The sequence below is a fragment of the Centruroides sculpturatus genome, unplaced genomic scaffold (assembly GCF_000671375.1).
Source record: "Centruroides sculpturatus isolate CEXI.00-Female unplaced genomic scaffold, Cexi_2.0 scaffold283, whole genome shotgun sequence".
NCBI classification, from domain to species: Eukaryota; Metazoa; Arthropoda; class Arachnida; order Scorpiones; family Buthidae; genus Centruroides; species Centruroides sculpturatus.
The window spans coordinates 486367-504120 of record NW_019384473.1 but is presented as its reverse complement, the minus strand read 5'-3'; the positions used below and the strand labels follow the sequence as shown (position 1 = coordinate 504120).

Below are 17754 nucleotides of genomic sequence, written 5' to 3'. Positions count from 1 at the left end.
TTTGTTTACATTTTACATTATATTTTTAATGCAGTGAGAATTTTATTATTCATTAAAACAATTTCTAAATCAAATATTCAAAAGGTTAAAATTGTTATTCTACCTTTCAGAATATTTTGTGATTTACGCAAACGAATAAAGAACGGTATGTTTCGCCAGTTTCGTAGAATTTAGACAACTCTTAAAAATCATTTGTTTCAACTTAAATTTAATATATTCAATCTCGTTAATAGAACAGATGAACTTACCACCTATCATCCATCAGCAGTTCGAATAATTCTTCTATAAGTTTTTCTCTGCTTTCGATCGTCGGATGTTCATTTACAATCTTTTCAAACCCTTGACGACCTTCTGTGACTTTTTGCCAAGGTTTATTCGGATGACTGTTTCCAAAGGCATGAATTCCTAAAACAAAATGATTTTTCTAACTAACATTTTATAATATTGTTTTCTTGTAAACTTTAATAAACAACTTTTGTAAAATGTTATTAATCGTCATCAAAATAAAATTACAAAAGCTTTACTTGTTAAAAAATTATATTAGTTGATGATGATGACATATAATGCAGGAAAGAAAAATGATAGACAAAATTATAAAACAGAGGGAAAATATGGTGATTGATGATAAAAAATGACTTCCCAAGATTTTCAGTTTTGGACTTAGGACCTTGAAACTTCAAGAAATGCAAAAAAAGTTGGGTTTTTTTGTGGGGAGACAATTTTTACCCACTTTAAAACTTAACTCCCGCGACTTTTTGACTTTTGTCAAAAAGTCGCGGGAGTTAAGTTTTAAAGTGGGTAAAAATTGTCTCCCCACAAAAAAACCCAACTTTTTTTGCATTTCTTGAAGTTTCAAGGTCCTAAGTCCAAAACTGAAAATCTTGGGAAGTCATTTTTTATCATCAATCACCATATTTTCCCTCTGTTTTATAATTTTGTCTATCATTTTTCTTTCCTGCATTATATGTCATCATCATCAACTAATATAATTTTTTAACAAGTAAAGCTTTTGTAATTTTATTTTGATGACGATTAATAACATTTTACAAAAGTTGTTTATTAAAGTTTACAAGAAAACAATATTATAAAATGTTAGTTAGAAAAATCATTTTGTTTTAGGAATTCATGCCTTTGGAAACAGTCATCCGAATAAACCTTGGCAAAAAGTCACAGAAGGTCGTCAAGGGTTTGAAAAGATTGTAAATGAACATCCGACGATCGAAAGCAGAGAAAAACTTATAGAAGAATTATTCGAACTGCTGATGGATGATAGGTGGTAAGTTCATCTGTTCTATTAACGAGATTGAATATATTAAATTTAAGTTGAAACAAATGATTTTTAAGAGTTGTCTAAATTCTACGAAACTGGCGAAACATACCGTTCTTTATTCGTTTGCGTAAATCACAAAATATTCTGAAAGGTAGAATAACAATTTTAACCTTTTGAATATTTGATTTAGAAATTGTTTTAATGAATAATAAAATTCTCACTGCATTAAAAATATAATGTAAAATGTAAACAAAGACAATTCTAAACCGTTCCTCCTGTATTGGGATATGCTAAACCCCTGGTGCTCTGGCATCAACAATGCTGTACTTAAATATATTAAATTTTGCTTTAAACACTTTTTATGATGGTGATTAATTTTTACTTTTAAAAACATTTATTTACAGTTACCCAGTTGATAAACAAATGAAAAATCAAGGTTTTGGTAAAAGCGAAAATTTCCTACAGAAATTAAGTGCTATTTTTGTATATTTACCAGAATATTGTTACGGCAGCAGGTAAGTGGAATTTTTTCAATTTGCCAAATGCAATGTACATGCAGTACCAAGAAACCGGATCGAAATTAATTTAAATTTGATAGTAAATGACTTCAAAAACTTAGTTACTAAACTTTGTCAGATTATTCATAATTAATAATCAAGAATCAAGAACACTATTTCACACATGTTGATTTCTAATATGAGATGATAAAATTTAGTTAACTGTGGGGAAAGTAATTTGAAATTGTATATGTAATTTTTTGTTATTACAAAATAAGAGGTCTATAAATTTACACAACTTTGTATTAATTGCCATTACCAAATGGTTGAATGTAATTTAAATTCTTTGTCGTAGATGCCACACGGTAATCGTGGTGGACGGAACCGGAAGAGTTGACTATGTAGAAAGATCGCTGAAAGATTTTACTAATGCTAAAGAACCAGATCAGTGGAGCGAAGTCAGAGAGACGTTTTATTTGACTTCCTCCGGATAGAATAAAAAATATGTATGAAGACGATATATAGTTTACGTTAAAATAATGATTTTTTTATTATTAAATGCAAAATAATTGAAATTTATCATCATTGATTTTAAAGTAAGCCTGAGCACGTTAAAAATGCACTTATACAGAGTCGAGACAAAATGACCGTAGATCCATGGTACCTTAACTTAGCATAATAAAGCTTGGTATTTTTAAGAAGACATTCAAATAATTANATCTTGAAAACAAAGCAGAATTTGAAAGACATTCAAATAGATTTTAGTAAAATTCCCTATAAATCTATTCCTTAAAAACATTTGCACAAAATTTTGTTACACCCTGTATAGTTCAAAAGCAAGTTTGTCATCACTTGGTATTTTCAAAATCTTCAGAGCATGTTTCTCTTTTCTCCATCTTTTTTTATGGATGGAAAAATAATTATCTAACTTGACTTTGCAATTTTACGCACAATATCTTCACGGCAATGCACAAAGTAGTTGTGTATCACCTTAGCAGCATCTGTGGAGTTTTTATATGCATGCCACTGTAGTGGCAAAGGAATAATGCATAATTAAACATTATTAACTAATTATCCATCACTCTTTTAGATATATCTTTGAATTATCAAATTAGATCTTGATTAATTCATAATCATTATCGTGGTTATGTCTTTGTAATGATGCAGTTATAAGTGATATTTTATTAACTAGTGAAACAAATCATAAAAAAAAAAATACATTTTTATAATTAATTGTCTAAATTTTGTCTTAAAATTATTTCAAGTTTTAATAATTTTAAATTTAAAAATATTTAAGAAATTCTATAAAAAAATTCAAATGTTATACATTGATTATACCTGAAGAAAGTGATGTTGGTTTCTCATTACTTCCATTTGTAAAGTATGAAAGTAATATATCATTGGTCCATTTCCTATTAAAAATGAGAAAAATTAAAATATATTTTTTCTTATAAAGTTTCATTACTTAAAATTAATATTTTATTTGAAAGAAAAGCAAACTAGAGTAATTAAAAAAAATAACCGACAATGATACAAAAATTTTTAATGTTGGGAAGTTTTGTATTAATGCACAAAATATTTTAGTAATTGTGTAAGATGGACCATACACAGGATGATTCTCTAAAAGTTTGTACCCCAAATATTGAAAGCAGAGAACATAAAAACAAACCATATTCACATAAGAATGTATTATTGGAAACACCATCCTAATGTGCCTTGTCATTATTGCACTAAGATGCAGTAATGACAGTCACAATACAATTGTGCAGCTTATCGTCCATTTCCATTGGCTACACTACAAACAGTGTACGTCTGCCATTTTGTCATCTGTAAAATGATGCACTTTCTGCATAAAATTATTTCAAATGAGAAAGACCAAACCATCCAAGGTTTACCACACCACTGGCAAACGACACCCTCTAGGTACATAAGAATGTGTTTGGAAATACCATCCTAATGTCAATATGGTTAATTTTTATGTTTTCTGTCTCTACCTAAAAGTTTGTACACTAAGTTTTGAATCATCCTATATATTTCTGTGGACGAAACCCTCATTATATCCACATTCAAAACTATATTTGTAATGAAAATTGATTTAATTAATAATTTAATAAAAAGTAAAAAGTAAAAATCTATTATTATTCTGTTAAAATACATTTTATTCAGTTGGGCCAAATTTGTAATAAGAATAAGATCCGTTTCAAATCCATTACATGACCCCTAATTTATCATTAACAGTACAAATCAAGGAATTGTTTGTCCCTCGTCAATGCCAGTTGGCCTGATTACAGCTCAAGTCTATCCATAATGACCATAATTACAGCTAGCCACACAGCTCTGCAATGTTCCTGTGACACATATTAACTAATTAAACCAGGGGTGGCCAACAGTTTTTGCCCCTGGGCCGAATTGGAAAGAGAACTTTTTTCACGGGCCAAACCAGAGGCTGCCCTAGGAAGATTTTGAGGTGGTGCAAGATCTCACTGTGGTGTCACCCTGTAGAGGACTAAATTGCATATAGAGATTACATATACATTTTTCACATTATCATGCTTTATCAACATTCTACGCTGTACTTACGAGATTTGTAATGGAGGGTTAACTCTAAATGCAGAGTGAGTTGTTGTTGATCCCCCATTTTTTTTTTAGGCGTCAGAATTTTTCACCGAGCTATTTGGACTTGAGTAGCTAATATTAAGAGATTAACCGCAGGCCACATAAATTCATTAGACAGGATGTATGTTGGCCATGCCTGAACTAAACCATAACAACAATACAATTTTCAATTATATTATTTTAAATTATTGAAAATCATGTCAGAATTTAACTCTAATGCTCAATATTCAATTAGACTATTATAAATGACATCAAATGTATTCGAAACATTAGATGATTACATTCACATTTCCTATTTCTTAAACATATTTATGCTATCTACTAAATTATTTATTTAGCAAATTAGAAATTTCAAGATTTGATGCTCACACTATGTTATGTATAGTAAATGTTGTGTAGCGCATTTAAATATTAATCCACGACTTCTTTTTTGATTTTGGCAGGAACATTCATTACAAAAATAAGCAAAATTAAATTGATTTAGCAAGAGTGGTTTGCATATTACATACAGAAAAGGAAAGAATCAAACCTATTCTAATTAACAAAACAAAAAAAAATTGATAATACAAATAATAAAAAGAAAATCAAACAATTTTTAATGTTTTCATATTGTTTTGCCAATTTTCAGAAGTATATGTACATTTCAAATTGAAATACTTTTAAAATAAAAAATGTATGCAATTCAAATAGCATCATGAAGACAAATCAATCAAAATTATAAACAAACAGAGCTGCTATGGTAACAGTTCAAAGTTTAAATAATGATAATTTATGGAAATTTTAACTACATTAGAATTAATGAATATTAAATATACAATATTTTAAAAATGGAAAAATAATGAGTTTTAATCTTCAATTAATTCTATATTCTTAATATATAAAATTTTAACTAATTTTAAACAAAAATATAAATAAATTTGTGAATATGAGTCTAATTCCTGCTAAAAAGAATTAGGCTCTACAATGATTTTGTACTCAAAATACTATGTAGAAAGTCATCAAAATTCATAATCTAGGTTTAATATAAAGAGATTTCATTTGACAAAATTCAAATTGAATGTGTTACATAAAATCAATTTTACTCTTAACCGAAATAATATCATATATGAATTATTCTGTAATTCATAAATTAACAAAAATTCTATAATGAATAGAACAAAAACTAAATTAAAACATCTTATTAATCATAATACTAATATGAAAATTAAGATTACAGTATTTTAAAAGTCGAAATCCTTCAGTCTGGCATTTTCTTTAAGCATTTTACAAATTTTGACACTTTAGATGACTTCGTTCATTCGAGCAGTTATGAAATCAAATCGAAAGTGCTTTCTGGAGAAGTAAGAGGCGGGCTTATAAAATAAGTTCAAAATATTTGTTTGACAAATAAATTCTCTGCTGGAAAGTGTGGACGGTTTTGATTTGTATGGAGAAGTAAGAGTTGAGAAAATAAAACAATATGAATTTAAAGAAAAATATCTGCAAACTATTTTAAAATGTGAACCAAAATAAGCCAATACAGCATTGTTAAAAACATCAGGTTCAAAGGAAGGGCAACAGCTTTTTACTTCAAAATCATATACCAAATTTATCATAGAATCAGGGAAAAACAATGGTAAAATATTTAAGTCAAGAAATTCTTATGTGGTTCCACAATTCTTGTTTGGCATTTAACAGAAGCCTGCTACACCAGTTTGTTTCCCACCTTACAATTAAAAATATAAACATCTTAATCATAAAGAGATAATTATAGTTTAAAGTCAAAAGAATAACTTTCCAATTGAGGAATTCTATGGAAAAAAGGTACAACAAAAAAAGTTAAATTTTGATGCTTTTGGGAATTATTAAAAATTTGTAACGAGCTTGGTGCAAGAACAAAAAGAATAAAGCGTAAATGTTCCCACACTTGGGTAAAATGCTTAGAATATCAAATAGCATATACATACATGTAGAAACCCTATTCAATGTCTAAAAAGAAAAAAGAAAAAAAAAAAACCTAAAGTGCACTTAGATACCACCTTCTGTAGAACTCTTCGATAACATCTGCAGCCAAATATTTTGGTTAGTGCCATCATGATGGCTAGTTTACTGTTACCAACTATCTCAAAAGCTGATCAGATAATGGTAGCAGACCCGAGTGGAACACGGGAAGTTCACAAAATATTAAGACTAAAGTACACACAAAAATAGCAAAAAATAACCCTCTTCTCTTAACAAAAATTATAGGGAAAGCAATATAATTAAAAATAGTTCAACAATCTAAACAATTTCAGACTTCCTTCCGATTTTTCGTTCTTAAAGTATTAAATACCAATAAAATGATACATTTTAAATATAAAATTGACGTAACAACTGTTAATTTGAATACATACCTTAAATCTAACGTAACTAATAAAAATCCATTATATTCATCACAATGATCACATATTTCTTGTAAATAGGATAAACCATCTTGGTTATTTTTCACATAATCGACAACGAGAAATCCTAACGATACAAAATTAAAAAAAAGGTTTATAATACATTTTATGAATTTAAAAAAGTTCATTTATTGTCATTACCTCTTCCTTTTTTATTTGGCGATAGCTCGTGATCCGGTTGAAGTATATTCAACAATGCAGAAATTTTTCCATTTTTATTCATAGCTAACCACGTTCCTCCTTCTCTGCCTGGTTCTAAATCCCTGCCTGCAACGGTTTAGATATTTAAATTAACAAAAGCTTTCTCCAAAATAAATGCAAAGTACAAGACAATCAACAGCAACTTTTAATTAAAGATATATAAATATGTATAAAATGTCATTTAAAATTGATTTAAAATATGGTATTTTTTAAAAAGAAAATATGATTTATTCCTTTACATTTCATGTTTACAAATGCATTATTTCAGTAAATAATTAATTTGTCAGTCAAACAAATGTTTTTGAAATTATTCTTGTGGAACAGCAGCAAATGAGGAGCCAACAAGCAAATGCAAAGGCACTGGTTTGTGTCTAGCAATTGAATATGTTTGTGTTTGTTTGATACCAGTTGTTTATTTCAATAGTAATGGTATTAACGGATTCATAACGATTGTAATTTCAACGTTTTTTTGCTGGTGGACAAGTTTTCACTTACTCGTTAGCTTCGCAAATATATTTTTTTTAAATTTTGTATTTTATTTAGACTATTAAAATATTTTTATTGGATACCATTATATATTATATTATATTTAATTAATGATATGTTAAATAACCTTTATGAAAATACAGTGATAAAAAAGAAATTATACAGAATAATTAAATAGGTTAACAAAAAAATGCAATCACATTTTTACTTTGTTATTTTACAAGAATTAAACATTTATAAAAAATTTTTTAAATTTAATTTCCTTAACTGCAACAGCAATAGATACCATTGTATGCTATTAACAATTCATATTATAAAATGAGATAAATGACTAGTGACTATATGATTTAATATTTAAAATGTATGTAGTATATATTTTTTGTAGCTTTGTATCAAGTTTACCTAGTTTTTGAGTGGTTGTATTTTATACATTTTTTTGAGTAAAATTTTGTGACCTAATTAGTGTATTGTTAATCAAAAGATTAAGAGGTTGATTAATTAGGTCACATAGAAGTAATATTTAGAACTTTATAAAAAGAAGTGCATAAAAAGTATATGAAGATATATTAACCTTCTAGTTTTAATCATCCAAATATAATTAATTAATTTACAAATTAATCACATTACTGCCCGCTTGTTTTTGTTTTTAGTAAAAAACTGCCACTTAAAACTGATTAAATTAGAATTAAAAGTGGTCACCTCCCCTTTGCACATGTGTTCGGCAATCCCTCGTTTGTTTTGGCATTTGGTGATTAGTTTGCCTGATGATGCCCATTCAGCACGAGTGAAAACATTTGCATTTGTTATAAAAATTTGCTGGTTTATAGGTTTAGTGTTTTTAATTTGTTTTTAGTATTTACAAAAAAATTTTGTTTATATTCTGTATCACCTATTAAAATCAAATAAGCACACCAGACAAAAAAAAATCCCTGTCAGAACATAGCTAATAATGGGTGATGGTGCCTCTTGCACTGTCGAATGATTTTTAGTTGACTGAACTATGCCACTGTTTATAGACCCACAGGACAGTATGCTTCGACATCAACAAATTAGACAACAAGATTTCATTCACTTTGTGTCTACAGGCTTGGCCAAACACAATGGCTCATTTTTGTCACTCAGTAATGTCCGTCACACGGTCCACATTGCAGATTCAATTTGACACTTACATTGCTCTTTGCTACTTCAAGAGACAGAAATGACTTTGTAGTGCTATTTATCTCCCAATGATTGATGGCACCCTCTGTAAAATTAGTAATGACCCCACTGTCATTTCTGTTAGGGGTAACTAATTTTTTAGTCTGGTCTGCTTATATTAGATTTGCATTCTATGTTCACAAGAAGGTGCACATGCTTGCAGTTTCAACATATTTTTCATACAGAAAATAATGATATTTTTATTTAGGTTTAAAGTGAAGTATAATAGTACAGTATTAATAAAAAAAATCAATAATTCTAAAAATGTATGAAGAGGAATTTACAGGGTGTCTGAAAATTATCAGTACAACTATCCTTTAAAGAAATTTATGATGGCACATGTAGGAGTTTTAAACAAGAATTTTTAGAATTATATTTTCCAAAGTTTCTTTCATTAAAGTGACAATGCTACAAACATTTGATATGTGCACCATTAGTGAATCTCAAAACATACAAGTCAACACTCCAAATACCGTCACATATGCTGCAGCATTTCCACATCAATTTGTTCAACAGCAGCCATTATTCTTGATTTTAAATCATTGAAGTCTGTCTGCTACTTTGATAAATCTCCAATGAAGAAATCACAGGATGTGATGTCGGAAGATATAGTTGGCCAATGAATTGCACCTTCATGACCAATCCAAACAAAAACAAACTTGGTAAAAAAAAATCTTTATACAGAAAAAACTTAACAAGTTTCTCTGTAAACATGGAAATTTTTACACTTGTTGATTGTCTATTATAAACAGAAATTGTACAGATAAAGAATATACAGGATGTTCAAAAATTAACTTTATATAAAATAATTTCATGAATGAATTATCTATTTGTATCTTATTTTGTAAAATAAAGTACAGATAAGTTTGTGAATAATATACAATAGAACTTGATTAAGAAGTTCTCACATTAGAAGTTTTCCCAAGTAAGAAGATTAATTTCAAATTCTCAATTTTTTTCAGAAGAGATGGGAATGTTTTATATAGGAAAGTTTACACATTTAAGTAAACTGAAATCCTAATCTGTGACCAAAAAAAAGTAAATCCATTTTTTTTAAAGAGGTTTTTCAACTGCATCCTATCCTGAAAATTTAATTGCATATGGAAAAAGAATGTAAAAAATTTCATGTCATTATGCTTGTGACTTGAGCTACTTTTAACATGGATTTATAATTTTTTTATGATTTTCTGGCCACCAAACGTGTAGCAAACATCATGTTCTGATAAGTGCCATCAATGATTGAGTTTTCAGCAAGTTTTAGTAAAGTATTTATAGATCTATAGTTTCATTTGTAGAAATCATAATACATAACTTTTTTCTCATGTAACAAAACTGATGAAGCAGATAACATTAGACAAGTATTTAAATGAATACAGTAAATAATGTGGCAGAATATTGTTAAATTGATATGAATTATTGAAGGAAATCCTATATTATTTTCATTTCTGCTTAAGTAGTTTTTTACATTGGTCCCTCAAAAAAACAGATCTCTGTTGTATATCATGCTTGTAAATAATAGAAAACTTTACTTTAAAATTTTAAAAATTTCAAATGAATTATTCTCTTTCTAAACTTAATGAATAAACAAAAATAATCTTACCGCCGATTACATTTGGTTCCTTTTCCCAAAACATTGCTTTTGCCGTCGGACGATTGTAAATTTCATCTCTTACATTAATTAATACCAAATGGTATCCTTTTGGACCAGGAGCAGTATTTATATAAACAAAAAGAAGGCACATCACACCTATTTATACAAATAAAAAATTAAATTTTAATGCTAATTATGTTATTTAGAATTAATTTTAAAAAGCTGAAAAATAGATATTTTTTAAGCTCTGATGTAAGATCTACATCAGAGCCTAAAAAATATCTTGATAGCATGCATCTATTAATTTTTTGTCACAAGCAAATAAATCTCTACTGTTTGATGAGTTGTTAATTAATAATTATAAAATTCATAGAGTGTAGTTTATAATTTCAAATAAAACTTAATATTCTTTAATATGCTGTCTCGGTATGTCCCAATTGTGGACTGTTTTATAGTTATATTCAAAAACTGCCGATATTCATTGCATGGATTGCAAGTCAAAGATGAACTGTGTAGAAATTATTAGCATAAAAGTTTTAATATCCGATTCATAGAACAGTAACCCAATTGAAGATTTATTGCCTAGTCAGGCAATCCTATCTGTTGGAGAATGGTGAACTTATACCACATGCAGTACAACAGTTGTGCAAATCAGTTATACCTCGTAAAAGAGAGTTGATGGTTTTTACTAATTATCAAAGTTAAAAAATGGCAATTAAAGCAAACAAAATTACACTCTGAGCTGTAATTAGATTGTCACTATTGCTGTAGGTATTGTTATTTTTTAAACAAGAGTATGTGAATAAATAACATGTTCTTTGATTGTTCATAACATCTATCATAGACGATGTTATGGAAGATAGAGCCAGAAAACCAAAGATCATTGACTGGAATTGATCACGAGTCATTTGATGTCGCATCAAAGTGTTCGCCTAATTTCTTGCTTTTAACATTTCAGGATCTGGTCACTTTAGATATAACACTAATACAATTTCAATAATTCAACAACTTATTTAAAAATTTCTTATATTTTTTCTTTTAAAGAATGAAAAAGATTATAGGGCAAAAATTTAAAAATTTTTTAAATCTAAATATATAAAATTACTTGTCCTGACTGACTGACTCATCATTGCCCAGAGCAAACCGCTGAACCTAAAGAGGTAAAATTTGGTACACAGTTAGGGTACGTCATGAAAGCGCGCACTAAGAAGGGATTTTTCAAAATTCCCCCGCNGATCTTGATTAATTCATAATCATTATCGTGGTTATGTCTTTGTAATGATGCAGTTATAAGTGATATTTTATTAACTAGTGAAACAAATCATAAAAAAAAAAATACATTTTTATAATTAATTGTCTAAATTTTGTCTTAAAATTATTTCAAGTTTTAATAATTTTAAATTTAAAAATATTTAAGAAATTCTATAAAAAAATTCAAATGTTATACATTGATTATACCTGAAGAAAGTGATGTTGGTTTCTCATTACTTCCATTTGTAAAGTATGAAAGTAATATATCATTGGTCCATTTCCTATTAAAAATGAGAAAAATTAAAATATATTTTTTCTTATAAAGTTTCATTACTTAAAATTAATATTTTATTTGAAAGAAAAGCAAACTAGAGTAATTAAAAAAAATAACCGACAATGATACAAAAATTTTTAATGTTGGGAAGTTTTGTATTAATGCACAAAATATTTTAGTAATTGTGTAAGATGGACCATACACAGGATGATTCTCTAAAAGTTTGTACCCCAAATATTGAAAGCAGAGAACATAAAAACAAACCATATTCACATAAGAATGTATTATTGGAAACACCATCCTAATGTGCCTTGTCATTATTGCACTAAGATGCAGTAATGACAGTCACAATACAATTGTGCAGCTTATCGTCCATTTCCATTGGCTACACTACAAACAGTGTACGTCTGCCATTTTGTCATCTGTAAAATGATGCACTTTCTAAAGTCACAGGCGTTATTAAGCTTTGCAGGCAGGTCTGTGTACGGGGAAAATGTTTTTAGAAATTCAGGAAAATCAATCCATTGCTTTGGATGATAAGGCCCCACCCTCTAAGTTTTCAGATTGCTTTGGGAGATATTTAAAAAATGCAATAGTAGCAATTATTAGGGACGAAAACAAAAAGCTGGGAAAGTCCAGCAACAATGTGCAATTCTATAATTTAAAAATCTGGAAGCAAACAGTTTTTATCCTTCCTAGATTTTTAACATCAACTAAATGATGCCACATGGATATTCATGTTACTTCAATATTTTTTTGCAATGGTATATGCACTTTGTTTTTTAAATTGATATAAATAATAATTAAAAAGAAATCAAATTTCTATTATTAGGAACAAAATTATATAACTAAGCTAACTATGGCAAAAGTTGAAGAGAGAATTAGATTTTTAAATTATTATAATGTTCTAATGCTTTGACTAAGATGTATGTATACGTACAGTTATGTGGTTTTTATCTGGAATATGACAACTATCAGAATATATCGAGCTATTATATCGCAATTATTTTAAATTAATTACTAAATAATTTGTCACTAGAGTGAGGTGTTAGATGCCATCTCTTATTAAATTTAATAAGAGATGGCATCTAACACCTCACTCTAGTGAAAAATTATTTAGTAATTAATTTAAAATAATCACAATATAATAGCCCAATATAATCCGGTAGTTGTTGGCATGTTACGTATGTATGTCGAGTTTGTAGGTGTTGGTTTATGTATAAATCTGGAATATTTATAAAATAACTTTTCAATNATCATATCTAACACCTCACTCTAGTGAAAAATTATTTAGTAATTAATTTAAAATAATCACGATATAATCCGGTAGTTGTTGGCATGTTACGTATGTATGTCGAGTTTGTAGGTGTTGGTTTATGTATACATCTGGAATATTTATAAAATAACTTTTCAATTTTATTATATTTTCTTTAACAGCTATACACAGTAGCTTTTTAAATATTACATTTCTTCCAGATTCTTAAATTTTTTGGCTACTCGCAAAATTATTCTGGAATAATGCAAATAGATAAAGTGCACAGCAATGGAAAGGATCTAATTTAATTGTGTAACGAAACTTCATGTAATTTAATCGTTTGTACTCCAAGGATATTTTAATAAGAGTCCTGCCAAGTCCAAGAACTTTTTGGATCCACGCACATAAATTTAGACACTGCCTATCTTTTAATTGTTACTCAAACTCAATACTATACCTAAAGTTACATTCTAATAACATGCCATTCATCATCATCTACAATAGTATTTCCATTATCAATGTCATTTGCAAAAACTGAAATTATAAACACAATTACTTTCATTTTCCTGTATTAGAGTATCTTTCTCTAAAGGGTGTAACAAAACTCTCAATATCTTAGGAATAAATTCTAGAGTCAAAAATAAGCTTAAAATCTTCTATAAATGTTTTTCAAATTTCAAAATACTATGACTAAAGTTGTTGACTTTTAACATAAGTTTTATGCTTCCGTCAAAGGATTGAGGTAAGTAAATGTTGCTCCAAGTAGGACATACTGTAATAAACATCCCACTAATATTTTGCATTATCCAACTGCTTCATGGTAAAAAGTTGGAAAATAAGAGAGTCTTTCAATGTAAATTTAGTTTTGTAAAAAAACACAAACAGTTATTCAAAGTAAACAATAATTGCTCAAAATTTTCTCTGCAAATATGGAAGCTTACATCTTATAAAAAAGTAATTGAACACGTTTTGATTATTAGAGTTTCAATTTCCATACATTAAAAATATCTCTCAACATTTAAAATAAAACTTGTGTGTGTTACAAGCATGTACAAGCTGAAGTAGAAAAAAAAAGCAGTGGTATCCTTTATCAGGAGATTTAAAATTGGTTTATGACATTTTTTTTGGCAGACCGGATCTTGAAAACAAAGCAGAATTTGAAAGACATTCAAATAGATTTTAGTAAAATTCCCTATAAATCTATTCCTTAAAAACATTTGCACAAAATTTTGTTACACCCTGTATAGTTCAAAAGCAAGTTTGTCATCACTTGGTATTTTCAAAATCTTCAGAGCATGTTTCTCTTTTCTCCATCTTTTTTTATGGATGGAAAAATAATTATCTAACTTGACTTTGCAATTTTACGCACAATATCTTCACGGCAATGCACAAAGTAGTTGTGTATCACCTTAGCAGCATCTGTGGAGTTTTTATATGCATGCCACTGTAGTGGCAAAGGAATAATGCATAATTAAACATTATTAACTAATTATCCATCACTCTTTTAGATATATCTTTGAATTATCAAATTAGATCTTGATTAATTCATAATCATTATCGTGGTTATGTCTTTGTAATGATGCAGTTATAAGTGATATTTTATTAACTAGTGAAACAAATCATAAAAAAAAAAATACATTTTTATAATTAATGAATTTGTTTATAGGGTGATTGCGGTTCACCGTTGATTATGAAAACCCGTCTAGGAAACGACGTTGTTATTGGAGTACTAAGTAGGGGTGGCAATGATGATAGTGAACTGAATATTTATATTCCAATACCGGATATTTATATGTCAACTAGTGTTTATCATGATTTCATAGCTAGCAACAGTCCCGACGTCCTCAGATATCATGTTTTTTAATGTATAGTTTACTAATTGGAAAAATAATTGAAATACACGTAGTCCATCTGCAAGTAATTTTTTTACTATGCAGTATTAATCAGTTATGTAATTTCTGTATTGTCCGAAAGCATTTTATTATAAATAATATCCTTTTCGTATCATAAAATTTGAAGTTTTTTCTGTAGTAAATCAAATTTAAGTTGTGTAATTATTTCCTTACAAAAATAAATTTAAAATGTGAATTTGTTTCTACTATGGTGACAGAGTGGATGAGTTTTTTACAAGACTATGTCTTGTTTATAAAATCGTACTGCCGGTTTATATTACCAGCTTTGAGGTATTAAGGAGTACTGTCGAGAGTTGATATTTGATATAGAGTATTAGGTGCCAAATCATTCGCGCATAAAAAATCCAGACTCGTAGGTAATCAGGGGACCGAGAACCGAGTCAAAATAAAATACAAAATGGCGACCCTCTTCTATAAACAGGCAGAACAAGCACCTCATCCCACCGAAGTCAGGTGGGGGAGGGTACCACCCGCAGTCATTCTAAGAAGTGAACTCTGACCTTAGGACCGAACACGTAGTTTCTTCTATGTTAAATAAAATTTGTAATCTAATTTTGTAAATTTAGGAGTGCTTCAAATATCACATTAAAACAGGGTGTCGTTACAAGTGGGTTTTTAAAATATTATCTAGTATAAGTGAAATCGTTGGACCGATAATTTGAAGTTATGTTAGGATTATCGTTACATCCGACGACGTTATAATCGGGTTAAACTGTATATTGTTTGTGCAAAATAAAAAAAAATAATTTCGGACGATACAATACGATTATTTTTTAAAAAAACGGGAAATTTTCTTTACGCATCGACAAAAATTCAACCCGGATCGACACGCAACGGAGAGAAATTTCGAAATTGAATAGGTTAATTTCATCGAAAATGCATCGTGGCCGGCGAATTTTGAACGATCGCGCCCAAAAGCAGCGATACCAAAGAAGATTGTAGAATGAGAACGAGACCCGCCTTCAGCGTCAAAGGGATTTCGCTTAGTAGTGAGTCTCGGAGACATAGTCTTGGCCCAAATACTGTTTTGCCGTTTTACTTGTTTCTTACGTAAAATTCAGTTTCTATTATTGCTTAGAGATCTAGAGTACATACACGCTGTAACTTACAATAACATTATAAAAGAATGCAGTACAATACAAAACAAAAATTTTAGGTTATTTTAGAAATGAGTGGCGATTATTTTTGATAATGGAATATTCTTGTGTGTAACTCACGGGCGCTTGAAGTTCTTTATCCTTTAATGAAACTGCTTTCCTAAACGCATAATTTTAATTTGATGAGGCATTTATGTAAAGTTTCTATCTATACCTTACTACTATAGTTAACACGTTGTAAGTACATTGTACTCTTCTGGTCATATTAAAAACAAATTAGCTTTAAAATTACCGTTATCAACTTAACAGTTTTCGATATTGACGGAGGACAGACGACAATGGGGATTTATTTATAAGTCTACAAATTTTTCAAATTACAGTCCAATTTGGCTCATTTTTTATTCTTAAATTATTTCGTGGTTTGTTTACCTATTGACTCTAACATTAATTTTCAAAAATAATTAAGGTTTACAACAATGACTTTAAAATTTAATATCTTATCATCAAATTACTGCCAAATTAGACATCAATCTCGAAAACCCGAAATTATTCATACCTAGATGATAAGCTTACAAATCTGTTTTCAGGTCATGTTACGTAATAACAAGTATAATGTGTATATATATATATATTTCTCTAATAGTTTATATCGTTAAGAAGACATGGAAACGTATAATTATATAGTATATTTAAGAGAGATGGCCCCTTTCTAAAAATTGCTATATTTTTCTTATTTATAATAATACTTGATGAAAAAATTGTACTATCGTATGCTGTTGACGTATGGTAACATAAGTAATAGTGTAAATATGAAAAACACATAAACAAATTTGTTATTAATTAACAAAACAATTTACAAATGGTCCATCTATCCCATATCACTATGGGAGTATGGATTACTTGGATCATGCTGTATGGGAGAGATAGGCCTACGAAAAATGGGAATAGGAATAAAACAAAACATTAGAGGAGAAGGTGGTATTATGGAACCACCCCATTTCGAACTGATAATAAAAAACGAACTGTAGCGGAATATAGACAGACATCCATAGCAAGGGGAAAACCCGTTTTACTTCAGTTAAACAGTTGTCCGCATTTAATCAGCAAATTTGTTTTTTTTTTCAAAATTCGCAAGTTTTGAATGCTAAGTGAATTTAATTATTTTTAAAATATAAATCGTGTAGTTGTAGGTTCACCGGTGCACATATTCCGTTCCAGAGACTTAGGGGTACATATTAATCTGAGTGATCTTCACGTTTTTAAAGTTTGGTGCCGACAGGAATTAAGTTAATCCAAGATGGAGATGCGTGAAATATGGACCCCATTGGCGCTTTTAATATGAAACCCAACTCCCCCGGTGTTCGGTATTACCAACAAATTCAAACCATAAAATAATGTTTTTACGTTTTATTTTATTTATGAAAACGTTTTTTTAATATAAATACTATCTTAACAAGAAATAAAATGTAAGATAACAACCGAAATAAACATTTTTTTTTTTCATGAAAAAAAAATATCGTCTGCTCACAAAATAGCGAAACTGAGCATGCGCGAAGTGAGAGTATCGTCTGGTAAAGTGAATAGTCTACAAGTAAGTTGAAACTTTTATGTTTATTTATTTGAAAAATAACAATAAATGTAGCAGTTGTGATAAATGGGCACACTGTTCTTGTGCCAATATTGAAG

At 28.8% G+C, this 17754-nt stretch overlaps 1 protein-coding gene across 3 annotated transcripts in view; it reads right to left on the bottom strand.

Moving 5' to 3' along the window:
• The window catches only part of LOC111621242 (transport and Golgi organization protein 2 homolog), a 36709-nt gene that overhangs the window by 753 nt on the left and 18202 nt on the right, over positions 1-17754 (bottom strand). For all 3 annotated transcript variants that reach the window (XM_023363322.1, XM_023363321.1, XM_023363320.1), the window contains exons 2-6: positions 10288-10434; positions 6945-7070; positions 6756-6870; positions 3106-3179; positions 249-405 (exon numbers count right to left, since the gene is read on the bottom strand). In XM_023363322.1, the coding sequence (XP_023219090.1) occupies positions 249-405; positions 3106-3179; positions 6756-6870; positions 6945-7070; positions 10288-10429 (614 nt within the window). In that variant the 5' untranslated portion in view covers positions 10430-10434. The remainder of the gene's footprint in view (positions 1-248; positions 406-3105; positions 3180-6755; positions 6871-6944; positions 7071-10287; positions 10435-17754) is intronic.